The sequence below is a fragment of the Magnolia sinica genome, chromosome 15 (genome assembly GCF_029962835.1).
Source record: "Magnolia sinica isolate HGM2019 chromosome 15, MsV1, whole genome shotgun sequence".
In the NCBI taxonomy this organism is placed as follows: Eukaryota; Viridiplantae; Streptophyta; class Magnoliopsida; order Magnoliales; family Magnoliaceae; genus Magnolia; species Magnolia sinica.
In genome coordinates, this window is record NC_080587.1 from 9,987,520 (window position 1) to 10,012,758 (window position 25,239).

The following is a 25,239-nucleotide window of genomic DNA, read 5'->3' on the forward strand; positions in this document are numbered from 1 at the left end:
TTGAAAGATGATTTTGGGATGTTTTTATTCTTATTAAGAGAGTACCCAAGAGCTACTAAGGCCCCCATGAATATATACATAACTCCTCTCTCTCACTCTCTCTCACATAACTACTACAGCTCTCTCTCTTTCTCTGTCTCTGCGGAAGGGATGGCCGTCGGGTTCACACCAGCTCATTGCCCCGGATGATGTTGTATTTGCAAAGTGGGCATGTTGCATTGATGCGGAGCCATTTGACGATGCAGTCGGAGTGGAAATGATGATTGCAAGGAAGCGAACGCAGCTCCGCGCCTTCTTCGTATTGTGATAGGCATATGCAGCATTCCTGAAATTAAAAAAAAGAAGAAGGTTCAACGCCAGGGTGTTTGAGGATCAAGCTGTTATATAATGCTGGGTCTGAGTGTGTGGTTTCAGTTTGTAAAGTGGGGTCCATGGTTTAGTAATTTGAACCATTGATATCATGGGCCTAGCTGTGGATGGTCCATGAGAGTGCAAAATCTCCCTGGTAGGAAAATCCTAGACCTTTCCATGGGTGGCCAACAGAGACTTTCCAGCCATTTTGTCACTTTTGTAGGGAATTCCAAGCTCTGCAGATGGTGGGACCATCCAAAAAAGGCTGGTTCACTCGTTAGGTGGGCCATGGCATCGAAATAAATGGGTGACTGATGGTTTGACTCAACGGATAGGTTCGGGCCACATAATGATTGGATCTGCTGGATTCTCGATATGGGTGTTCTTAGGTAAGAAAACATGGATTCATGGTAAGTTAGCATTAGGCGTCGGTAGGTGATCAGTTCTCAAAGAAGGGAAGAGAAGAAGATGAGAATACTCTACAGCTGGGATCTTCTAATATGAGCAAATGATCAGTTCTCAAAGAAGGGAAGAGAAGATCAGAATACTCTACAGCTGGGATCTTCTAATCTGAGCAAATTTTAAGTTTATGGGCCACAGTTCCACCGTTGAATTCACAGAACCATGGCCCCACTTGTACAAACTGAAAACCCAGAACCTTTTTGTAACAAGTTGAGAATCATATAATTTCTCACACAAGCGAAGCATCCAAGCCATCCATCATGTAGACCTCAGTTGATGATAATGTGGAAAAATAGAGGTGGCCCACTCGGTGTGCCATGGTATTAGGAATAAGTGGACAGGTTAGAAAACTTCAGTACTTCCATTCAGTTAATTGTGGCCCACCTGACTCTTGGGATAGGGAATCGAAATAGTGGTACCCTTTTGATGGATGGCTTGGATATTGCACTTGTCTGCCACGCCAGGATATGTGTGCATGATGATCGAATCAACTCATCAAGCAGGCCTCAGCATTGATGCAATGATAGCTAAAGATTAGGTGGGTCAGACAATCCTGACCGCTAGATTGTAACACGGAATCTGAACCTTTTTGGTCATCTTTTGACCATCCATCATCTTTTCCCTCAGGTCCAGTAGGGAGGATTGTCAGACCAGCTTGATCATTTGGATACTGGTCCCACATATTGAACGGCTTACATACATACCATGTGTGCTAACAAAGAGAGTAATGATCCCCTACAACTGGCTGTAGGTCAGCTTAATCTACAACCCATTTCACGCACTAGCATGCCAAGTTCATACACCATACACATCTGAGATGCTAAAAAGGTGGGCCCTAATCGGACCAAAAACAAGGGTGGTCCAATCATCTTGTAGAAAAACAATAGATGGCGTAAACGATAACTGCCAATGGTGTCTGGGCCACCTGATGACTGGACGGGCCTGATTTTCAAGTCGATCCAACTGGTGAGGCCAACCTTTTTGCATGGCTTGGATGCTATATGCTTTTACAAAAAGGCAGGCGTAAGGGGTTGTAGCTTAAGCTGATATGCAACTAGTTGTGGGTGGTAGAGAATAACCGAGTGAAATACTGACCGAATCCTCCGGTGAAACAGAAAGTTCGCCTAGGCCCTCTCGGGTGCTTGACTCCATTATTGTCACCACAACTGCTTGCTGCTGTTCCAGACCAAATTTCTCCCGTTGATCAACCACAGGACGGAACCTGAACCTGGGAAGGATGCTGATTTCAGCATCCGATGCACCTTCCTGGCCCGCCATGGCATATAAGATCCCAATGATGCAAGGCAAACAACAACACAGAGCAATTCCAATGATACAAGCAAGCGTGACACAAAATATCGCAAAGAACACATCGAATGCTAGAAACACCACCGTCAACCTGCATTTCGTTTAAAAGGAATCGCCATGAGCTTTCAAATGATATAACCAGAGTAAACGGCTAGGAATACAAGATTTTCCTTTAAAATCATTTCATATCAAGCATATGCACAAGTATGCAGTCTTTGGCGTGTCCAAGTCCTGTTTTTAGGTGATGCAAACCATTGTTCTGATGGAGCCCACCATGGATGGACAGTGCCATGCAAGGTATTCCGTAACAGTAACGGTAGCCCTGTTACTTTTACGATACGGATTGTAACAGTTGTAATGGCCGTTCCGGTATCTTTTTTTTTTCCTTGAAAAAAAAATAAAAATCGAAAAACCTATATCTGCCCCAGATCGTTAAATTTTTTTTCCTAAAAACCCAAATCTACCCAGTAACAGACCATTACGAGGCTGTTATGGCCTTTATTTGGGGGGGGGGGGGGGTGCATAACGGACCGTTAACAGCAGTTACTAGTCATTTTTTCCCATAATGGTTGTTATGGTCGTTACAATTCCGTAACATGTAACGGTTGCCACCATTACCTTTATGTAAGGGCCTATATGGCACACCATGGTGCCTTGGATATCCTAGCTAACAATCTTGGCCCTTTTTGTCAAGCCCGCACACCCACATACGGAGCTTAGCAAGCTCTTGTATGTGGACCATAGTTATAAAATTTTAAATTTTAAAATAAATAAATAAACCCTCATTTAGATGGGGGTTGAATCAAAGACTCAACTTGACTCGACTAGGAAGTTAATAATGGTAAATTAAAATTATTAGTAATAGTTATCTCTTTTATAAGAAAATATAAAATGAGATCAAAATGCAATAATTGTTGCTTGGCTTGTCAAGATCTCTACATATCTCCCACTTCTATATATTCTTGTCATTCTCATTCTCAATAATGGAAGAGAGAACATTTTCACCATGTAGTCTCTAAAATAACATGGTATAAAAACCATAATTTGGCATTGATCCTGACTGTTGAACTTCCCTGCTTCTCCTTCTTCTCTTTTCACCTTCATCATTACCCCTGCATCACCTATGGCTGACCATCGTCAGATCTGATCTTTCAGATTTGCAACCATTCATCTTCCTTGCCCTAGAGAAAAGAACAAAACCACACCAACCTTCTGATCCCATTCCCGTCTAGATTCAGGAACCAACCCATCGATGTGCCAATCCATTGCCACCAGCCACCAGATCCACAACTCATCACCAATCTTAGATGAAGATGATTTATAGGTCACAGATGAAAGACTGAGAGATGCAGAAATCCAAATGATGGGCCTGCTTCAATCGGTTGAGATGAAAGAAAGGACGTGATCATAAGGTGTGGTGGTGGTCAAGCTCAGGAATCTACTTAGCAAAGTCCTTCCATATCCTGACTAAAAAAGAAGCCAATCTTCATTTCCTACGGTGGCTTGGAATGGAATGTGGTAGCGCCTTTTCAGGTTTTTCTTTTATGTGGATTGCAGTTACAAAGAATTTTGAAGTTACAAAGAATTTTGACAGTCGATCATCTTAGAAGAAGGGGCTCGTCTATGCCAAATAGATGTCTCACGTGTCAAATCTGGGGGGTTTGAGTTCGGATTGCTTTGGATTGAGCGGCTAATAAATGAAAAGGTTTGAGGGATTTTGAGGGATTTTGACAGGGAAGTAGTCATTTCAGCGGAACCTCCTCCCTAAGGCTGTTTGTTGGGAGCTATGGATGGAAAGAAACGGACACATCTTCAATGGTGAGGAGTGTTCTATTTATTGAGTTGCCAAAGCTATGGAGTCAATGTCCAGCAAATGGCAAGAGTTTCTATGGTCTAAGGCATCTAGCAGGGAGGACAGGGAAGTTGATGTGAGGGCAGGAATTTTGGTATTTAAGGTCTATGGTCATTGGTGTAGGGTCAACAACAAAGTGGGGTTTGGAGGGATTCTCCTCAATCCATGTGGAAGAGCTGTTCCGGCTATCCGTGTCACCCAGGCCATGGCCTAGTCATAAGGGGGATCTCCAGCGTATTCACTTTAATGTGTGCTGCTTAACGTTAATAGTGGAGGGAGCAAATATGTCCGCTATGTGTTGGCTTAGGGGATAAGGCCTTTTTCCCGAGGGTTTTGTGCGATATTTTCAAGGATATTAGAATCCTTTCGGCTGGGCTAAGCATTTAACTTTCATGGGAGGAATTGGATGCTAATCATAGTTCAAAAACCAAAAGTTTGACTCGACCCCATGTTCAGCCAGGTCAAGTTGACTCGAAGACTTGACCCAACTCAACTCGACTCGATATTTAATTAGAACAAATTCAAAACATTAGGATTGGTAATAGATACTTAAAATAGCTAGATCTTATATAACTAATATAAAATGCAACTCAAAGCAACAATGCTGCCATTACCTCGTTGGTTAATGTCATTGACTCACCTCAGATGACATTAGGGGTTTGGATCTCATTCCCAACATATTTCTTTTATAATAAAATCCCACCACTCAAAACCAAGTAACTCGGTTTGAGTTATGCCGAGTTGTGTCGGGTAGACTGAGCCACTGGGTTGACTCGCATTTCTCTATGTGTCCAGGCCGAGTTAGGCCTGATGCCAAGTTTCATAGAGACAGACCCCAAAACCTCACCAAGTCGACTCTGTTGAGACTTTTAGTACTATGATACTAGTACCAATGTTGTCAAATGGCATAAGCGATCCTGTGTGATTGCTTATGCTGGATCACTTATGTGATTGCACAACTTTTTTTTTTGAAAACAATTAAAATTTAAAATTAAAAAAAAATAATAAATAAAAAATGGAAAGTATGGTATCGCATACCATCCATATGCCATATGCAATGAAAAAATGGAAAGTATGCGATCGCATACTATCCATAAGCCATATGCAACCATCGCATATGCCATATGGATGGCATTATGCGATCACTTTTGAAAACATTGACTAATACCCTTGTTGTCTCTCCAACTATATAGTTGGATCATCACGCCCTCTTGTGTATTTTGAAAATCTATTCCCTATTTTTTAATTTTAGTGCACACCAAATTTCGGAGGTTATCCTACACTTCACAAAGAGATGATCGACTGATTCCCTTGCTTCTTTACCCATAAAACAAATGACCGGAAGCTGATATTGCCTCTGTTGGAGGTGAGGATCCTTCTAACTAGGTGCCGCTCCTGCTTCGAATTGTGCTTTTGACTCTCGCTCCCACTGTGGCTTTCCTACCTATTTATACTGGTTTACATTCTGAAACATGTGCTTCCCCGCTCCCACACTCAAATTTGTTGCCGCTTCACTTCACGCTTTGTGAAACTGTAGTCTGATGTGAGGGTTGCATTGGCTACCTCAGTACCACAGAATCCGACCACTCCGCAGGAATTGGTTATTGGCCCGAGACTAGGGGGGAGAAATAACCCATCCGAACAGGAGAGCAACTAATATATTCCTCCCCTCCAATCACCTCTTAACACTCTCATATGGACTTTCTTCCTATCTTACCACCCTCCAAAAAAGTAAGGAACCAAGCTCCTCCCAAAACCTCACTTTGTCACCCTCCCCCACTCTAAACCTCACAGCCTCTTTCAAACCAACCAATTCCCATGGGATGCTCTCCCATCCCCAGACTCGACCTCATTTTCACAACCAAAACTCCAATGCCGCTCAAAGATATCAATCCCAAAACCACCTCTTCCCTTTGGTTTTTGAACATCATACCGGCGCCTTTTCCCCTAACTTGCCATAAGTTCATTTGGATTCTTTCTTATCATTTGACAACTGAGCTCCCAAAACCCTCCAACTAATCTCTAGGTAAAATGGAATTTCAGTCATCATTCATGATGTCTCAGATATATACAGCATACTTGCATATGACCTAAGGGTGCCACTTGGGCAGATTAGGTCAGGTTGAGGGTCAACCTGAGCCTGAACCAGCCTCAAGAGGACCCAACACACAACCTGACCCAAATATGTGTTCGTTCCCAACCCGACCTAACCAAACCCGAATTTGCCCAACCCAAAACCAACCCAATTTCAAATTGGCTTGCAGTTTTCCAACCCTAACCAAACTCAAGGACCCTGACAACTGACCCAACCCCACCAGAACTTGGGTTGGGTTAGCTGGGTTTGAGTTGAACCCAGTTCAAGTTGCAGCCCTAGTATGACCATATGATCTCTTGCCTCACTGGACTTGGACCATAGGATATAATTCTCTATTTTCAACTGTATTGCTATTCCAGTGCTCCCTGAAATCAACAAATAATAGACCAACACACAGAAAACTATAGTTTAATGACTAAGAGAGTTAATAAACAATCCTCCTGAACCCTAGACTTTAGAAGGGCCTACATAACCAACAGGAAAGTTTAGAAGGCTTATTCATATTTGGAATCTTACACTTTCTGCAACTATTTAATAGGAAGTAGCAGTCCTAGTCATTGTTTCCTCTTATGTGCTATTCCCTTCTATAGTAAGGCTTAATTAAGGTAGATCTTATTCTTAAATAAATATCTATTTTCCAAATTTTGACAGATGTGGTACACATCTAAATAGCACATGACACTAAAAACATTTCCAAACGATTATTCTAGACCTCTTTTCTTTTCGACACATGGTCCAGGCCCACCTGACCTCCAATGGACTCAACCACTTAAAACCAAGATTTAGGATTTTATTTTATTTTATTGAGAGAGAGAGATAACCAAGATTTAGGATGCCAAAATAAAAATATAAACGCATCCAACTTAAGCAATGTTAATTGGATAAGCCTGCTAGCCTACCCAACAGTGCACAGCCTTCAACTGTGACCAGCTTTGGGCTGCATCAAACAGGCCAATCTTTCAAATCATTGAACCATGGACTCCGCTTGAGCAAACTGAAAACATAAGTATACTATAGTGTCCTCAGGTTGAAGATTATATATTACCTCTTCAGAGAAAGCTAGAAAGCTAAGAGTTGTTCAGAGAAAATGCCATGGGTTCCAGAATCCACATAGATGCGCCCTCCCCTTGTCATGCAGTGCAACTCTGGATTGTTCAAATCCGGTGAATTACGAAGGAGCTTGGTGTTACCAGGAGAAAGGAGGAAGGGACAGTTGGGGAAATGGAGGTTGGCTTGCAATTTGACAATCCAAACACCCTCACACACTGACACAATGAGGAAAAACTCTCAAATTCCTTCAACTTCTCTTACAAAATGCCAAAGCTACATATATTGCAGAAATCTAGCATTTGTAGGTTCCTTTTTTTTTTTTTTTGAAAGATGCATTTATAGGTTCCTTACAACTACAACTCAAACACAACCAACCAAGGAATCCAAAAACGGTTATGTAACGGTACGGTGGGGAGTGGGGACCGTTAAACGCACGGGGCCATAACCGTATGGACAAACCTGATGGATATATTAGATCTCCAACCCAAGTGCCATGCTGGCACATGTGTGGCATGTACATGAGCTTTACTTTATTGCACAGGCGTGTGTGCCTAGCAAAGCTCATATTTGCCGTAGCCATATCTGGCATGGCTAAACTTGCTAAATGATCCATCTCCCCAATTGTCTTCTCTAGGAACGTGAACAAAAGAGATCGAATCATCACATCCATGTCTTATCGTATCCTATGCAACAGGGCTTGAAGGTTAAGGTATCATAGGCTACTTCCTCATTGTTAAATGTTAAAGTTTAACCACCCCACAAGAGGCATAGGCTCGGTACTCCTCTGGAGTCGAGCCTTAGTAGACTGTCCTTCCCATGGTGAAAACCCTGGGACCCACTGAGAAATGATGTGACTTCCCCATGGAACAGAGTGGATTTCCACTTGCACACCCAATAGGAAGGCAAATTACTATATCTAGGGACTACCAAACTAGACTAGCACTGCCATATATAACAGAAGACGACAAAATACAAAATATAGAAGTGTGGATGATTGTTTCAAGCATGTTTGACTTGTGTTTCAGTTTCAAATTTATAAAATATCATGAAAAATGCAAACAGATTTGCAGGAGTAGGCAGCCACACGTGCCAAAATGCAACAAATAAGCAGCTCATCACATAGGCCCCACTCAGTATACCTTGGCGAAAAGAAAAGAAAAGACCCATTTCTTTCTCCATGTGTGGCCCACTTGATCAGTGGATAACCCTATTTTTGGGCTAGAAGATCTACCTCCTTAAAGGGAATATTTTGACAAATTTTCTGAATTCATTTCTACATCACTCTTACCAGTAGAGACGAGGAGCATCTTGCAAAAGTGCTTGGCCACCAGTGATGATCCAATAGAATCCAACTATCCACCAGAGGAATGAGACCATCGTATTGATAGACTCAAATCTTCTCACGACACTGCAAAACCAAAAAAAAAAAAAAAAAAGGATTCCCATCGCCATCCCAAGCAACTGGTTCAATTCATGAAAAACCTTTTCTGCTATTTGATAAAGCTTCAGTTCTAAATATTATTTTAGAAAAGAAAAGATTATATAAGTAAAACGCAAAATCGACAATGAGGTTTTGCGCTTGCAAGTGTAAGCATGTCTTCATGTCCATTTACTTTACAAAGATGATATGCATGCAATCCTCCTCCTCCTCCTTTTTTAACTATTTCCGGAATTACTGTTCCACTACCAAAAGTAGAGAAAAGGGGAGTGTGCATAAAAAAATAAAAATAAAATAAAATTAGGGTCCAAGTCCCTTTATTGTTTATGCATGTTATATCATTCTCATCATCTAAGTGCATGCATACATGCACGCCCAATTAGCATGCATTCATGTGATTTTATATTGTCGAGAAAATATCACAACAACTCCAAAATCTCCTATCAGTCCAGTAGAAACTGGTCACATGCCTTGATTTTGGGTGCCATAAAACACTTCCAAATTCATGGAAGGAAATTTACCACATAGAGAAGAGAGAAGAGTAGGGTGATAGTTTAACAACAATTTTAAAAAGTAGCGGCTGTGGCATAAAAGAAAATCAATCCAGACAATCCAAATTGCAGGGCTCATAATGGATGGTGCATAGCCTGGAATTCATATATGGTGAATTCTAACAAACGGATTGGCAGACAATTGACATCGGTGGTCTATTCTATTTTAAGAGGGAAGATCCCTACTATATTAGGGATTTGATGATCACTTCACCAAACATCTACAATACAGAGTCAAAGGCAGGTTCTACTCAAGTCAACTTGAAACTCCGCCAAGTCAAAACTCATGTCGGATAAAAGGAGAGGGTTGTGTTAGGTTGGTAGCCGCCGTGAAACTTTTGCAACAACTTTTATCATAAATCCTAACAAGTTGAATGGCAAAATGGGATTTGTGTAGCTGACCCAATTAGTTGGGATAAGGCTTAGACAATGATGATGATGATTGTAATTTAAATATCTAGTTATCTCTTCGAGTCCACCTGACTGAGTCATCAACTTGACCCAATGCAGCAGCCGGATCAGGTTTCCAGACTATGGGCAAAGGAGTGATGAAATCTAAGCAGACTCTAAAAGTGGGAAGCATGGATTGTAAGGGGATAAGCCACTCGTGCTATGGTGGATACGGAGGCCCCTAAGTGGCGGCCAGTGAACGGATGGTGTAAAAAAAATAATACAGCAACAACATTCCACATTCAACCAAAAGAAGGCCAAAGATGTATGGTTAGGATCTTACAATCTAGGAGATTCTTTATGCACGGGGCATTGACAGTGGGCCCTTCACACCAACTGCTTAGACTGAAAAACCATGGGACCGACTACTTATTTAGACTGAATGATGATCAGGTGGACCAAGAGAAATTGATCGACCACTGAAAGTCTATGCACATTAGATTTCACCTGCTGATAACATCAACCTGATCTGTGGGACGTGGCATCTAACATGGTGGGGACAACCTCATCATCCAAATGAGAGGTGATTACTTCAAAACTACACTCCGCCGAGTTCACTTAGCATTACTCATCAACGCATTAGAATAAAAACCCTAAAACCAACAAAATCTAAACTGATAACCCAACAATCAATTTAGACAAATAAAATAAATATCACGGGCCCAAGCCTAGATTTAATGATGAGATGTACATACATTTTTTTGACATCTCAACTAAAACATTTACTCAATATTGGATAGGACTAAAATGGCAAAATGGGTTTATTAGAAGAAAGCATGCAACTCTCAAAGGCACAAAAGGAAAAGACTTAGTCACAACATAAAATCAAAGATAGGAATTCAAGAATCCATAAAACATATTATTAACAAAATTCTCAAAAATAAAAAACACTCATTTCTCATAACAGTAGAAAAAGGAATGCCAAACACGTGCATAAGCTAAACAAACTCTAGAGATACAATTTCCAGGGCTTTCTCGGACCCACCTTCCAGTGGTCCAGATCATTCATCTGGTGGGTCCCACAGTGGAGGGACAAAGCTCAAAAAATCTACTCAACCAGAAATCCTAGCCATCCTATTGTTAGTTTGCAGATGGATGGTTGAAAATAACACATGGTCAAAATAGTCCATGTGCAATGCTAAAAACTCTCTCATCAGATGGCTGTAAATTGTTCCGTTGACAACGGTTTTGGTCCATTGCACTTTCATGGCAAGGCGCCCCAGATGAATGACCATGGTTACCAAAAGACGGGTCTCAGCCTGTATGAAACCCTGGCCAGACTAAAATAACTCGAGTAAATCTGACAGACTATATGATAAACTACTAAATGAATAGATTCCTCAAACACATCATGGAATGCAATAAAATTCTACCATAGAGAAACCTGCAGTAATAAAATTAGAATTTTGAGAAATTGCCATTTCTGATGTAATTTAAACAAGTTCCCGTACAAAAGAAACTACAATTTTCCTGCTCCTATTAAAGGAAAATGAAAGAAAGAACTTCAAAATCTCTCAGAACCATTACATAAAGAAAACAATAGAGTTTGTTCTACCTACGTCACGAGGATAATCAGCATGTTGCCCCATGAGGGCATGCAAAGGTGGTTGGATAATCAGAATTTATATCCTCCGACTGTCGACTGGCCTACGGTGCAATAATCAGACTGAAAGGATGATCTTGACCAGTTGATTTACCGAGTTGATTACAAGCCATTGAAAATTTTCTTCCCACTTGTCCACATTCAAATATACATATCCACAGTCAGAAACTTGAAGTGGCCTGTATAGGGCGGGGTTCAGAACATGGCCAGTTCTGATCATCAGACCATCTCTGCATGCTGTCCACAATGGGGTGGCACATGCCGGTGAACCTGAGTTGCCATATAGGAAAAACAAACCCAAGTGAATAAAATCATCAAATGAAACATGCAATTCAATCAAAATCCATCTAAAGAGGGGGGAAAAAAAACAGAAATGAGAGAGAGAGAGAGAGAGAGAGAGAGAGAGAGAGCCCAGTTTCTCATACAATGCAAACAAATGACCATGAAGGGAAAAAAAAGTTCTAACACCCATTACAGAAAATGCATAAAAAATCATCAAATGCAACATGAAACTCAATCAAATCTCCTTCAAATTCAATTAAATTCCCACTACAAACAAAAAACCCAACTCAAAAAAAAAATAAATTTAATTAATTAAATTAAAAAATTAAAATATCCAAAGAAAATAATAATGCAATTCGTTTCGGGATTTTACCTGCTCCAGCACTCCGCCATCTCTTCGACCACAACATAAAACCCCCAAAAATAGAAGAAACTAAAAGAGACTACCATTTCTCACATCCCATTACAGAAGCTGAATGATAAAATTCAAAACCCAAACATGAAAAAAATTCCCTCAAATTCAACCAAATTCCTTCCAAAAAAAAAAGATGCAGAAATTCACCTGCTCCGTCCCTCGGTTCCGTCCTCTCCCAGCTGCCTGGCCCACATCCTCCTCCGATACTCGGAAAAAACAAAACCCACATGCAAGACGCACTGGAGAGTATACCCGCCGAGCCACATCCGCAGCGGCATCGCCGGCCGCTCCTTGAAGGTGGACCCCACAACGACGGACGACACAAGCACGAATGCCACATTCCACACGATGTCGAGGAAGACAACGGGCTTCGAGTAGCCCCACTCCGCCTGCTGCTCCTCCAGCTGGAGGGCGGCGGTCCCACGGATTAGCATCGGCGATTCTCGGAGGATCCGACGGCTCAGGAACGAGGTGGTCGTGGTGGGGTTGGTGGATGAATGGAGGAAGGGGGTCCTATCCATTGCCACTTGGACGGCCGCATTTTCTCCCTCCATTCCTTCGTTGGAAAGAGAAGGAGAGAGAGAGAGAGAGAGAGAGAGAGGGGGGGTTGGGGGGCGGGCAGAGAGGGGGGAGGGGATTTAGAGAGCGAGAGAGAGAGAGAGAGGAAGAAATGGGAGGGCTCCAACGGTTGAATAGAATATATATTTATATGAGGGTGAAAGGATTACATGGTACACATCTGGAGCATTGGTTCATTATACATGATTTTCCATTTATGATATGTGGGTCCCACTTTATTTAAATCCATACCGTTGATCAGTTTTATATTATTATTTATGGACTATTTATAATTATTATTTTTTATATTATAATTCTTATTCTAAAAATCGACGATCCACATTTAAAATAAAATGTTAATATTTTTGGTTGATGGGATCTTATAATGTGGATTATTTTGACTTATTATCAAAATAAATGTAGGATTCAACTTTTCAACGGCTTAGATTACATGAAAATGGGACATACCTTTTAGAATTAGAAAAACGCGTGTATAGAGTGAAAGGGTTGGGATCGTGTATCATATAATTCCTCTGTAAGGGACTGCAATGTGACACCACGATTTGCGCGCGAAGAGATTGAAGCAACGATTCGCCACACACGTGACAATGAATCCCACGTGTGAGAGATCCAGACCACTCACCATGTGGAGTCCTCCATCATGATGGGACAGACCAAAAATCAGACGTTTCTACTCATCGGTTGTGGAAATCTTGTATGATGATTTCTGGGGCCACTTAGTGATAGATCCAACCTGGATTTTAATACACTGTGTTTTCAAGGTGGGGCCTATCTTATGTACGGTCTGGATCTAGTTTTCATTGCATACGTTTCTGAAATACTGAGAAACAACTTTTCAGGCTCTCATTGCGCGAATATCTTTGAGATTCATGTTACCGTGGCCCCATGCACGGCCAGAGTACCGTGCGCATTTGTCCCGGTTCACGAAGTTGATGCGACACGTGCAATGTACACGTGTCATGAGTGCATGGCATTTCAGACCGTCCAAAAGAGGGTCTCATTATGGACGGAGGATAGACCCAAAATCACACTCGTCAAACGATCTTAACCATCTGTCCTTGCCTGAGGAATTTGGATAATCACCATTTCATATATTAGCCATTCATTTTGAGGGCCACCAGATGGACAGTTAGGATCGTCCAATCAATGCGATTTTCTGGATATGTCTCATAAAAAAACTGGGCCATAATACGGATGGTTCAGATTGGCATGCATGTGTATCAGGTGTGCAGCATGAAATGCCACTATTCAGTGCACTGAGGTACACGCAGATATTGTAGTCCCGCAGGAGTACATAAATCGCAGAACACTTGGCAAGCAAGTATACAATCCAGACCGTCCAACTTGTGGTCATGATTGTGGATGAATGACAACTTGAAAACCACATCACTCATACTTCGTACCATCCTAACCATCCGTTTATTCAATATGGATAATTGACCACCGTTCATTGTATCATCCCATTGACGGCCACTGATTCAAGGGAGAATTTCATACGGCTTGTACCCAAAAAAAAATATTAGGAATACCCCCACATGGTCCCAATTTGGATGGTCTGGATTGAGTGAAACGCATGAATGGGTAAGGTGCATCATATCCTCCAAAAGCATCTCACAAATCGTCACAGTGCTGAGGTGGCATGCATGCATAGATGAAATCTCTTTGTTTTGTTGGGAGTGTGAGGTGGAGATTCAAAGTCCAATATGTTGTGTATGTTGTCAGTGGACTTCCAGTTCTGATCATTGTAGTCCATGGTCCACTAATCCAGACCATTGGTTTGTTATGTACAAAGCTGGATTGAAGATGCTTCAAGAGTTTCCTTGATAGGACTATCCTAAATATTAGATTTGCCCCCAATAAATAAACGGTTAAGAAGATAAAGAAAGGTCCACATTTAACTAATAAAAGGCTCAAAATTGACGACTAGGATACTCCAAGGTGGACAAACAAATTGTCTAAATTACAAAATCATGGAAGAGATTTTGCTATGATGAATATGTGTTATTTATGTAAATAATAATAAATAAATAAAAGATGAACATTAAAAGAAATGGACCACCTTTTTTTTTAACCAATCACAGCATCACAACATGGTCCACCTCATACATGGCATATATTCTTAATACATTTTTCCATGGTTTGCTAAATACTTGAATAGCCATGAGAGTGGCTTTCATTTGGAAGGATTTAGTCTAAGATAAAAGGTTTATAAGTATTGAAGAAGGCTTACAAAGCATTCCACTTTTTATTATTTCACTGGCGTTAATAAGCATAGCTTAAAAGAGTGAACCGACTAGAAAATTAGTTAACTCAAATATATGCAAAATAGCTGCATGTGGAGGATATAGGTCTCGGTCAGGCAAGCTTGATAGGTCTTTTATTTTTATTTTTATTTTTTAAAAAAATTATTATCATAGGAAGAAACACTGGTGTATAATAGTAGGCCATATAAAGAATGGTAAGTATAAGCGCAATGTTCCATTTCGAGATTATATTTACAACCATTTGTCTATTTTCTAAGATTGTAAAAAATAACAACATAAATTTGATATTTATAGTTACTTAGTAAATGCTTCCATTTGAATTTTTCACAATAAATTTTCAATACAATACGTTATTTCGTTATGAGTGGAAATGCTACGACTATACGTGCACCCTAAATACTTTAGTTTGGATGGAAACTGTCGGTTGCAACTTTTTCCAAGTTTCGTGGGGCTTTCTATCCTAATGGGCGCCATATAAATTCTCGATTATGATACGTTAATTTGGACGGAAGTTGTCGCGTGAAACTTTTTCAAGATTTGTGGAGCTTGTTATGCGAACGTGATGAATAAATTCTTGATATGACATGTTACTTCATCGAGAGTGGAAAAGTCGCAAATGTAGATATGCCCTAAATACTTTAGTTTGGACGGAAGTTGTCGGTTGAAGCTTTTTCAAGGTTTTGAAGAGCCTGTGCGCTAGATGGATTCACGATGATACGTGCCCAAATTGAACATATGTTATAAATACTTTAGTTTGGACGGAAACTGTCGAGTGAAACTTTTTCAAGTTTTGTGGAGCTTGTTGTGCTAATCGACGATGAATAAATTCTCGGTCTCATATGTTATTTTATTATTAGGAGAATATGCTCTTGTAGATACACCATAAGTACTATATTTTTAGCAAAAATGTAGAGTGAAACTTTTTCCAAGTTTTGTGGAGCCGTCATGCCAATGGGCATTCAATAATTTTTTATAATTGGAAAACATGCAAAATGTGCGTGCATGATAAATACTTTAGTTTGGATGAAAACCATTAAGTGAAATTTTTCCCATATTTTCGGGGGCATATAATGTGAATGGGCATTAGACATTTTACTAGATTATGAATTTAATCATTGGTGTTTTGCAAGATGCAATTTTGCAAAACCACAAGAGCCAACATTATAGACTCTGTTGCTACACTACGCGTAGCGTGCCTTTCTCACATATGGTACTCTCTCTCTCTCTCTCTTTCATCTTCACATGTGGTAACAGAATTGTCTATCTAGTTGCTCATATAAATGGCTCAAAATACACATGGATCATATGATCATTGCCATCTGATCTGAGGCCCTAGTCTAAATGTGTGCTAAGTGGAATTATTTATTCAATTACTCTTACTATAGATGAAAATTAATTAATATAGTGGGTATGTGAAGAAAGATAATAGATCATCGTCTCCTTCTCAAGAATAGTCATTGAATCCACAAGGAAAGAGAAAATATTTAAAATAAAAATTTTAATTAACATGATTGATGACTTTAAAGTATATAAGTAAAGGAAATCATAAACTGTGAATTTGGCTCAAAATAGAAAAGTATGCTAAAATAATAAAAATTATTTTAAATACCAAAAATATGTTTAATTCTCTCTAAACTTTTAAAGAATTCTTAGATGACCTCTAAAATTATTTTAAATAGCAAAAATATGTTTAATTCTCTCTAAACTTTTAAAGAATTCTTAGATGAGAATTCATTAGTTCAATTTTGTAAAATCTTGGCGCTTTATCAAGTTGTCCCTTACCTGTCATAAATAAAAAATAGTTCAAATTACAATACACATATCATATGATTATAATTCTCCGATCACAGACATACAATAAAAAAACCAAAATTCTTAATTGTTTATAAAGGTCATGGATAATATTTATTTAATAGACTTTATTTCCCACGAAATGGAAGTTTCCCATTGAACTATACCCCTTAGATGCATACCATGGAGGGATGTCCCTATAGAACTATACCCCTTGGACGCTCTACCATAATCTCTCTTCCATTATTATGGGCAATAATATTACTTCAATGGTTCCACCTGTGGATGTATTGGATCTTATACATGCATACCATGATGGCACATGTGTAAATGAATTTCTTTATACACATGCGTAAGCTTAGCTTAGTAAAGCTAGTAAGTTTTAAATAAACAAACTTCTTGTTAGGAATCGACCGACTTATGGGAGGGTCAAGGTTGGCCATCGCCTAACCCTAATCCCTTAACCCTCTGCCCTAATCTAGCCTTGCTTGCAGTGTTGGCCCCATAAAGAAAAGAGTTAAATGATTGTAGGTTTGAAATAAGTTAAATAAGTTAATTTAAATATTCTTTTAGATATCTTCCATCCATAACAAATGCGACGTATAAATAGTTCATATAATTGAAACATGACTCCAAATTTAATGAGTGTCTTTAAAATATATAGATATGTCTGATGAAAAACATTAATAAAAGTCTTCAAATCATCATAAAGATGGCCCACTTGATGATTGGACTAAGCCCGTGGGTCAGGTAAAGTCATTCATCATTAGCAAGCATTTGTCTTAGATTCTAGGCTCTAGCTCAGCCCTTGAGCAATTAGAGGCCTCATGGCCTAGCCATCAGACCAGTCAGCCCATTGACGACCCTACTTACTGTGAGAAGTTGTATGGTTGTATGATCGGAATTCTTTTTTGTACTGTCAAGGCTTACAAGGTAAGATGACCATGGATCCAACCCTTGATCACTCACACACTCTACATTCTCTGCTGGCTCAACTAACAAGTTGGAGATCGTGATTGTGATTTTATTAGGTGTAACACCCTGAAAATCGGGGGTCGCGCAACCGCTCAACTCCCGAGTTCCCGGGAGTCACTATTATTAGGTTTCCATTAATATGCATTAAATCTGTTTGAGTAGCGCAGCCGGAAACTCCTTGAACATGAATCATGAACACGCAAGACTGCTGAAATGAAAGAGGGCTGTCACATACATATATATATAAGTCCAAACATAAATGGGTCGCACAAGGCGTTGCCTAAACGACTACAAAAGAATACCAAGATCCAAAAGAATGAGGCTGAGCCCAACGCCCGGCCATCCCAATCCCGCCGATCAAGCAGGCGGAGAACCCTCCATCAGCTGGAAGTACGATAGCTCGTCCTCCTCGTCCAAGCTCGCCTCGCCAGGCTCCTCCAGTCCCGGGTCACCTGCATCTATGAGAGGGTCTGGTTGGTGTTTTAAAACACCGTCCCAGAGTGGGAGTGAGTGATCAACTCAGTGGGTGCTATTAATCTCAAGTTATCATATGCATCAATTTTAATATGGTCTTAATGAAAAGCATATAATCACATACATCTAAGTAATCTTATTAATGCGCATGTATGCAGCATGATATGATGCATGCCCTCACAACAACGCTCCCTCGTGCGACAACATCTAACGATCGCCAATGCCAACACTCCCTCAGTGCGACCTCGACTGCCAAGTCGCTATTCTAACTAGTGCGATGCGATCGTGTTAGCCGAGTTATTAGTTAAGTCCATTCATCCAGCAGGTTTGGGAATCTGTCACACCCCACATATCATATGCCCTGAACTAGTTGCGAGGCCAAGGCCCCCCAATGCGTGAGGCCGAGACCCCGCGGTCCTTGACCCCGTCGGGTTTCCCCCATCCCCGACTTCAAGCACATGGGGGTGCTGAATATGGGGTCGCTCGCGGTCACTACGGGGAGGCGCGTCACCCCAGCGTAGGCCGACAGCTCGAACACAGTGTCCCATTCCACCATGCCCGGCTCACGAGGCTGTGGATCATTTTTCGGTGGATTATTGATGGGCTACCTCGGTTGTAGAGTGTCACAGGTTCCATACACATGAGAGCAAACAGGGTAAACAAATCATGGTTGGTCAACAGTAGGCTAGACCGCACAAGTCCAGGCGAGTGCGTGGCGGTACGACATCGGGTGCATGCAACCCCTGTAGTCCAACTACTGTCGCCCACACGCACTCGCCCAAATCCGCGGGTTTAGCCTCAAGGCGGTCCTACCAACGGGACCGCCTCAACTCTCCTTGCTTTCTTGACTAACCCTAGGGTTTGGATGGTGGTCCACAACAAGTCAATGGATAGGGTTTTCAACTGGCAAAATCATCATCACATTCTCACGCATCCATATACAATTCAAATTTATCTACTAAGTAGAACATTATGATTTATGAGTGATGGTGCATGTATGTTGTGTGTGTGTTAGTGAGGAAGTTGCTCACTTCCCACCACTCATGGGAAATAAATTTGCATAGGAAATAATTAAGGCATGCATGCTATAAGGCAACATCATAAGAGCAATCCAACAAGACATCAACAAGTAATCAACAAATTTACACCAAGTCATGTAAGAAGCAAGAACAAACATCATGTGAGAAAATCAATTAAAGCATATAATTCTACACCACTCCAATAAGCATGAAATCCTAGGTTTTGCTCTATATTCTCTAATTACATCAACCAAGCAATCAAAATCATTAATCTCATATTGAAATTGGTGCTAGACCACCTAGGAGTAATAGTTCGCACCTATGGTTCGTTGGAGGTTCGGAAACACCCTAGGAAAGAGGGCTTTTGGGCTGATCAGTCGGAATCCCTAAACCAAGCTATTGCACGTTAGAATTTCAAACCAAACCCACCTTGCTACATGGATTTCAAGAAGGATGGATGAAAACCTCACCTAGGCAACCCGCGGACGGTTGTTGAGGCTAAGGAGAGGAGTTTCTCCTTACAAGAGAGGCAACGAGTTGGAAGGGTTGGCTTTTCTTGGGGCCCCACCTTGATCTAGGGTCCCTCGAATCTCTTTCTTCTCTCTTTCTCCTCTTTAATCTCCTTCACTCTCCTTCTCTCTTGGTGGTTGTAGCAAATGGGAGAAGGATTTATGAGAGATAGGGTTTATTCCCTAGACTTGGGCCTTTTGGCCTTAAGTTCCCTCAAATTCCCAAATTAGTCTACTAGGGGACATTTTTGGGGTTAGTGTAGCCCAAATGCTCCTTTGGCCACTAAATTTGGTGGGTAGGTGCCTTATGGCCCGATTAGGGCCCGTGTAAAATTTGAGAATAAATGGATAGACGAAAGTGGGGTTTGAGTCAAAGGTCCTGACTTTAAACGGCCCTGTGGGGCCCATTCTGGTGATTGGAGAGATTCTAGTGGTCCTCTGGCCATGAAATTTCTAGGTTGGGTGCTTCATGGCCCGATGAAGGGCCATGGAAAATTTGGGGACGATCGGACCTAGGGTTTGGTCGTACGGGTCCGATTTGTGATCGACGGTCACCGACCCAAGATCGGGTCCCAGAGTTGGTGGACGTGCGTAGAAAAATTCATTAGACCCCTACCATAAATGTGGAAGAGATTCAATGGTTGGATAGCCTGGAATCTCGACTTCATTCGCAAGCGCCAGATTTTGGTCCTGGTGTGGGTGAGGTGCATTAAGTCAGTGCTAGATCCCACTTCTGAGTGTCTGCTGGGCCCACGGTCCGTGATAGTCCACAAGCCCAGAGAGTCCTATGATCCCCTAAATTTTTAGATTTTTCTGACCTTCCGACGTCGCGGTACAGCCCAGACGGACTGTAGCTTAGTGTAAATGGTCATCCGGCTTGGCGGCCCGCACTTGGTCTTGCCATGGCCTGTCCGGTATATTCAAATGGGCTAATCCTAGATTAATTAGCTCATGACACCCCCACCACGAATGTTTTAAATGCTCGGTCCTGCGAAACATCCGACATGGACGCCCCAAGACACTGTACCGACTGGACGAGTTGTTACATTAGGGGTAATAATCATATAGGTTCGAACATATGGTAATTATAGTACTTTTGAGTTGTATGGGTGCCACCACAATGTGCAAGACCCATTCAACCTGTCCATTAGATGTGCACCACAATGTTGGGCATAGATCCAAAATCTAACCTAATCCATAACTTAAGTAGGCCACACCAAAGACACAGGGGAATAAGAGGGGCCATTTAATAGGGAGACACCCACCTTTAAAATTTTTAAATGAAACAGAGGAATTACTATATTCTGTACATATCATCCAACCCAATCATAAGTACACCCTGCCAGGATAAAAGGGTACATTGAAACTCAAGCCAAGCAAAATTTTAGGTGGGCCACTAATGGTGAACATATATATTTTAAGGTAGATTTTACATTTCTCCCCCACCTAAGTTTTTGACGCGATGATCCTTAGGATGTATGGTACCCATGAGGAAATGCACCATATGTATAGTTTCGAATCCATATACAAACCATGGGTGTGCCCTACAAGTAAGAATGATTTTAGGTTTCTTGGAAGCAGGTAGATATTTCTATTTGAAAAATAGTAATGGTTGGAGAGATGTGTTTTGCTAGGTGGAAGATCTCCCATTAAAGATATCAAAATCTCTCTCTCTCTTCATTAATCAGTTGGACCAAACCACCCAAAAGAAATGGTACCAACATGAGGTTGGCTTTATGACAATTTATTTATAGTGTGCATTTGTTTGCCTTCAACTTTGAATTTACCTGTCAACAGGTCATGCCTGAGGTAGGTTTCAGCTCGAATTTTGAACTATTTTGAGCTAGCCTTCAAGCTAGACCTATTTAAAAATATGATTTTTTAGGCCGAAGCACAACCCATTAACACCCCTAGCTTCCACTCTCTTAGCTTATTAATCTCACTAAATGTGGACTTCAAGCTACAGGATATACCACTACTTACGGGAGTGAAACTGGAATTAAAGGAAGGGATGTGGGCTATTTTATAAATTATGTTGCTCTCCCCACCTGTCTAATTTCACCCTTCGGGTGTTTACCCAAAAGGAGCGGGACCCTTGATTAGGAAATTACGTCACGAATTGAGATCCTTTGCTTATCACAAATGTGGATTCATGTTTTCGTGCATTATGATTAGTCCAAATCATCACTGACATTGTCAGTACTGCTGTATTAAATGCAGATTCTGATGACATGGCCCAATCACATTGCAATAAATAAAAAATTTCTATTTATGCCAAGCAGAAAATTTGAACCACTATCAGCTGCTCTATCATAATAGGAGGCTAAGCCCTGGCTCCTACTATAAAAGTAAAATAAGGCCAATTTAAATTTTATTTTATTTTTTTTAAAAAAAAAGAACCTAGAGACCAGATGCTATAAAATTACTTTTATAATTTTTTTAGATGTATTTTTTGATATATAAAACTAGGTAAAGAAAGAACACATATATATATCTGCCGGGAAATGTTGGCCAAGCAAGATGTTTGTGTTATATCCACTCTGTTCATCTATTACCACTCATGTTAAAATATGTTCTTAAAATCAACTCAAGTGGGCCACACCACAATAGATAGTGGAATGAATGCCCACCATTCAAACCTTTATGGGCCCCACAATGGATCAGGCTGATATTTTTGTTGTCCTTTCATCTTGGTGGAACCAACCTTATGAATGGGTTAAGAGGTACAACCCTTTCATGTCTAATTTAGGCTCCGGCCTTAAAAAACTAACGTTAAGGGTCCGTTTGGCTGCATCAAATATCATTTAATTTCCCAATAATTTACATTTGCATGATATTTGGTGTAACCAACGCACCCTAAGGTAAGTGCAATGAGAAATGAAAACCTTCATCCAGCTGTATGGTACCATCACACAACCTGCTGTAGGTATATCACACTCGAAAATTGCGTGTTAAATTAGCCTACAGTGGGTTGTAGGCAATCTTTTCTTGAGTGCAATTAGGCCTTATTGCAATTCATTTCGATAGTGCATCCAAACATGGCTTTAATGATTATTTTTGAATTTTTCATACAAAATAGTGGTTAATCAAGGGGCCATGGTAGGAATATTAGTAGGTAATGAAGTGTCCCTATCAGGGCCCCATATTACAACTCACCGTCCATCAATGTCAAATGGTTATGCGATGTGGGGCCCACCAGAAGTTTCCAATGGCAATAAAACGGACGCGGTTGTATCTAGCCACGAACGTGGCAGGCCCACCGTGATGTATCTGTTCATCCAAGCCGTCCATCCATTCTTTCAGATTATTTTAAGGTAACGCAAACAAAAATGAAGCAGATCCAACACTCAAGTAGACCACACCAAATAATAAGCTTGAGTTGCATTAAATAAAAGAGTCATCTGTGGTGGTCCAATTGAGTGTTGGATCTGTCTCATTTTTGTAATTTTCCCTTAAAATGATCTAAGAAAATGAATGGACGGCATGGATAAATAGATACATCATAGTGGGCCCACCCACAGAACTGACCGTTCACCGCTAGAAACGTGCGGGGTAGGACGGAATCCGCGTCCTAATAAATGAATACGGATGTAAACATAAAGAAATGTTGCTGTAATGGCAACAACTAAAACTCTCTATTAAAATGCAATAAAAGATAGAGAATGATTAGCTGTCGCTGAATCTCATGTCCTGATCAGATGGCTACCTGTTCTCAAAATCTTAATCTAAGGGCCTGTTTGGCCTGCGGATTGAAAGGGATTGAATGGTATTAGGGTAGATGGCATCACTTTCAAAGTAATGATGGCTGCGTCAGTGGATTGGTGCAAGATCCATGGGATTGCTATGTCCCAGGATTTAGATCACTAAGTCTGTTTGGCACACCCGTCCAATCCTGAGATTGCACCTTCCAATCCGTTTCAATCCGTGGAACCAAACACGTCCAAGACAAAATTGTATGGGATTAAGGTGGATTGGATGGATTTTAAGGTAACGATGGTGATGTCCGTGGATTGCTGGCAAGGGATTGCTATATCCCGGATCAGAATCCTGAGTCTATTTGGCACGCCGGTCCAATCCCGGGATTTACCTTCCAATCCAATCCAATCCCTTCCAATCGGCCCAGCCAAACAGGCCCTGAAAGAAAAAGTCAAATGCCAGTGGGGCCCACTTCTTATCACGATCTCATACTGTTTGGATGGTTATAAATTCACCTGTAGTGGACCCCATATACTCAGTCAGACCATTGTCTGTCCATTGATTTCGACGGTGTGGCCCACTTGATAAGCTAACCATTGTGGTTTTTGTCTCAGATGATCTTTACGGTATGGCCCACCTTTTGCACGGCTCAGATTTTCTAGACAAGTAACACCTTGGCGAGTACCAAAAGTTATCTTGTTGAACGGTCACGATTAATTCATTAGTGTCTAAATATCCCATGCAACTAGGAGCACTGATCATTTCTCATGTATATGTGTGGGAACCACCCGTGATTTGTTTATGGAATCCCAACCGTACATCTGTTGCGGCAGTTCATTCCACCGTACATCGCAAGAATCATCCTGTCGAAAACTTATGTGGGACACACCACCAGGAGAAATGTAATTGTTGCCCAACTAAGTTTCGGAATGGCTTTATTTTCAGTATGTCCCTTCAACCCGGTGGTCCACACCTGATGAACGGGTTGGATTGTATATATATAACTTTGTGGGGCCCAGATTCCATCTGGAAGTTTCTGCAGCGGGCATCCCCCTCCCAGTGTCCCCTGTTGCTCCCTTTGGTGTGGTCCACCTGAGTTCTGGATGAAGCTGGATGTTTTTTGGATATAAGCCTAACATGAGGGGCTTCTAATGGATGGGTTGGATTGGCACTCACTCATTATGGAGGGCCCCACACAGCTGGAACTTGAGAACAGATTGGCTACTCCCCCTGCCACTAGCCAATTGCTAGTGGTCGGTGCTCTGTGGGCCCCACCATGATGTATGTGTTTCATCAATGCCGTCCATATATTTTCCTAGATCATTTTATGGTAATATACAAAAAATGAGATACATCCCAATCTTAAGTGGACCACATTACAGGAAACAATGTTGATTGAACGTGGCCCATAGAAGTTTTGGATCAAGCTGATCTTTGTTTTTTCCCTTCATCTAGGTTGTATGACATAATCAACAGATTGGATGTCAAATAAACAGTACAGTGGGCCTCAGGAGGATTTTAATGGTGGATATCCAATCACTAGTGTTTTCCTGTGGTGTGGTCCACCTGAGATTTATAAGATTCTCATATTTTGGTTCGAAACATAAAATGATCTTTAAAAATGGATGAACGGAATGGATATAATACATACATCATAGTAGGGCCCGCAGAGCACCGACCACTTGTCACATGCTAGTGGCAGGGGAATAGCCAATCAGTTTCCAGTGTAACAGATCAATTGGGGACATCTACCTGGTGGGCCCTGTCATGGACGGCTCATATTTCCAAAAAAAAAATCTCTTAGATTACCGTATCCGTCAATTTTCATGACGGTACAGTTCCGGGGTCACAGATCAATCAGAGACATCCACCTGATCTTCCCTGTAATTTGGGTTCATGCCTCAAATGACCTGGTAAAATGTCTGGACGGTGTAGATAAGACGCATACATCGCAGTGGACCTACAGAGTTTACACAGTACTCAATCCGCTTCTCTAAAATGAGACCTGATACTCTGTTAGACTACCATATGGTCCACATCCATCAATTTTAGAGCTGTACACGAGCAGGGTTAGT

General features: G+C 41.1%; 1 protein-coding gene across 2 annotated transcripts; it reads right to left on the reverse strand.

Annotated features, from left to right (window-relative positions):
- On the reverse strand, nucleotides 1-12,476 carry LOC131227212 (E3 ubiquitin-protein ligase At1g12760-like). Of its 2 annotated transcripts, XM_058222958.1 has the most exons (4): nucleotides 12,005-12,476; nucleotides 8,407-8,526; nucleotides 1,909-2,212; nucleotides 1-325 (listed from the first exon to the last, which is right to left on the reverse strand). In XM_058222958.1, the coding sequence occupies exons 1-4, from the start codon at nucleotides 12,409-12,411 to the stop codon at nucleotides 164-166; spliced, it is 993 nt and encodes a 330-aa protein (XP_058078941.1). In that variant the 5' UTR covers nucleotides 12,412-12,476; the 3' UTR covers nucleotides 1-163. The 2 variants fall into 2 exon arrangements, with proteins under 2 accessions (XP_058078941.1, XP_058078942.1); XM_058222959.1 differs by lacking the exon at nucleotides 8,407-8,526.
- Between the last annotated feature and the right edge of the window lie 12,763 nt (nucleotides 12,477-25,239).

What these genes read in the sequence shown, in the direction of transcription:
- LOC131227212 (XM_058222958.1), bottom strand. Translation starts at nt 12,411, where the DNA reads ATGGAGGGAGAAAATGCGGCCGTCCAAGTGGCAATGGATAGGACCCCC. An exon ending in GATGCTCCTCGTCTCTACTG is followed by an intron (nt 2,213 to 8,406) that starts GTAAGAGTGATG and finishes AACGAAATGCAG; the next exon opens with GTTGACGGTGGTGTTTCTAG. An exon ending in CTGTTTCACCGGAGGATTCG is followed by an intron (nt 326 to 1,908) that starts GTCAGTATTTCA and finishes TTTTAATTTCAG; the next exon opens with GAATGCTGCATATGCCTATC.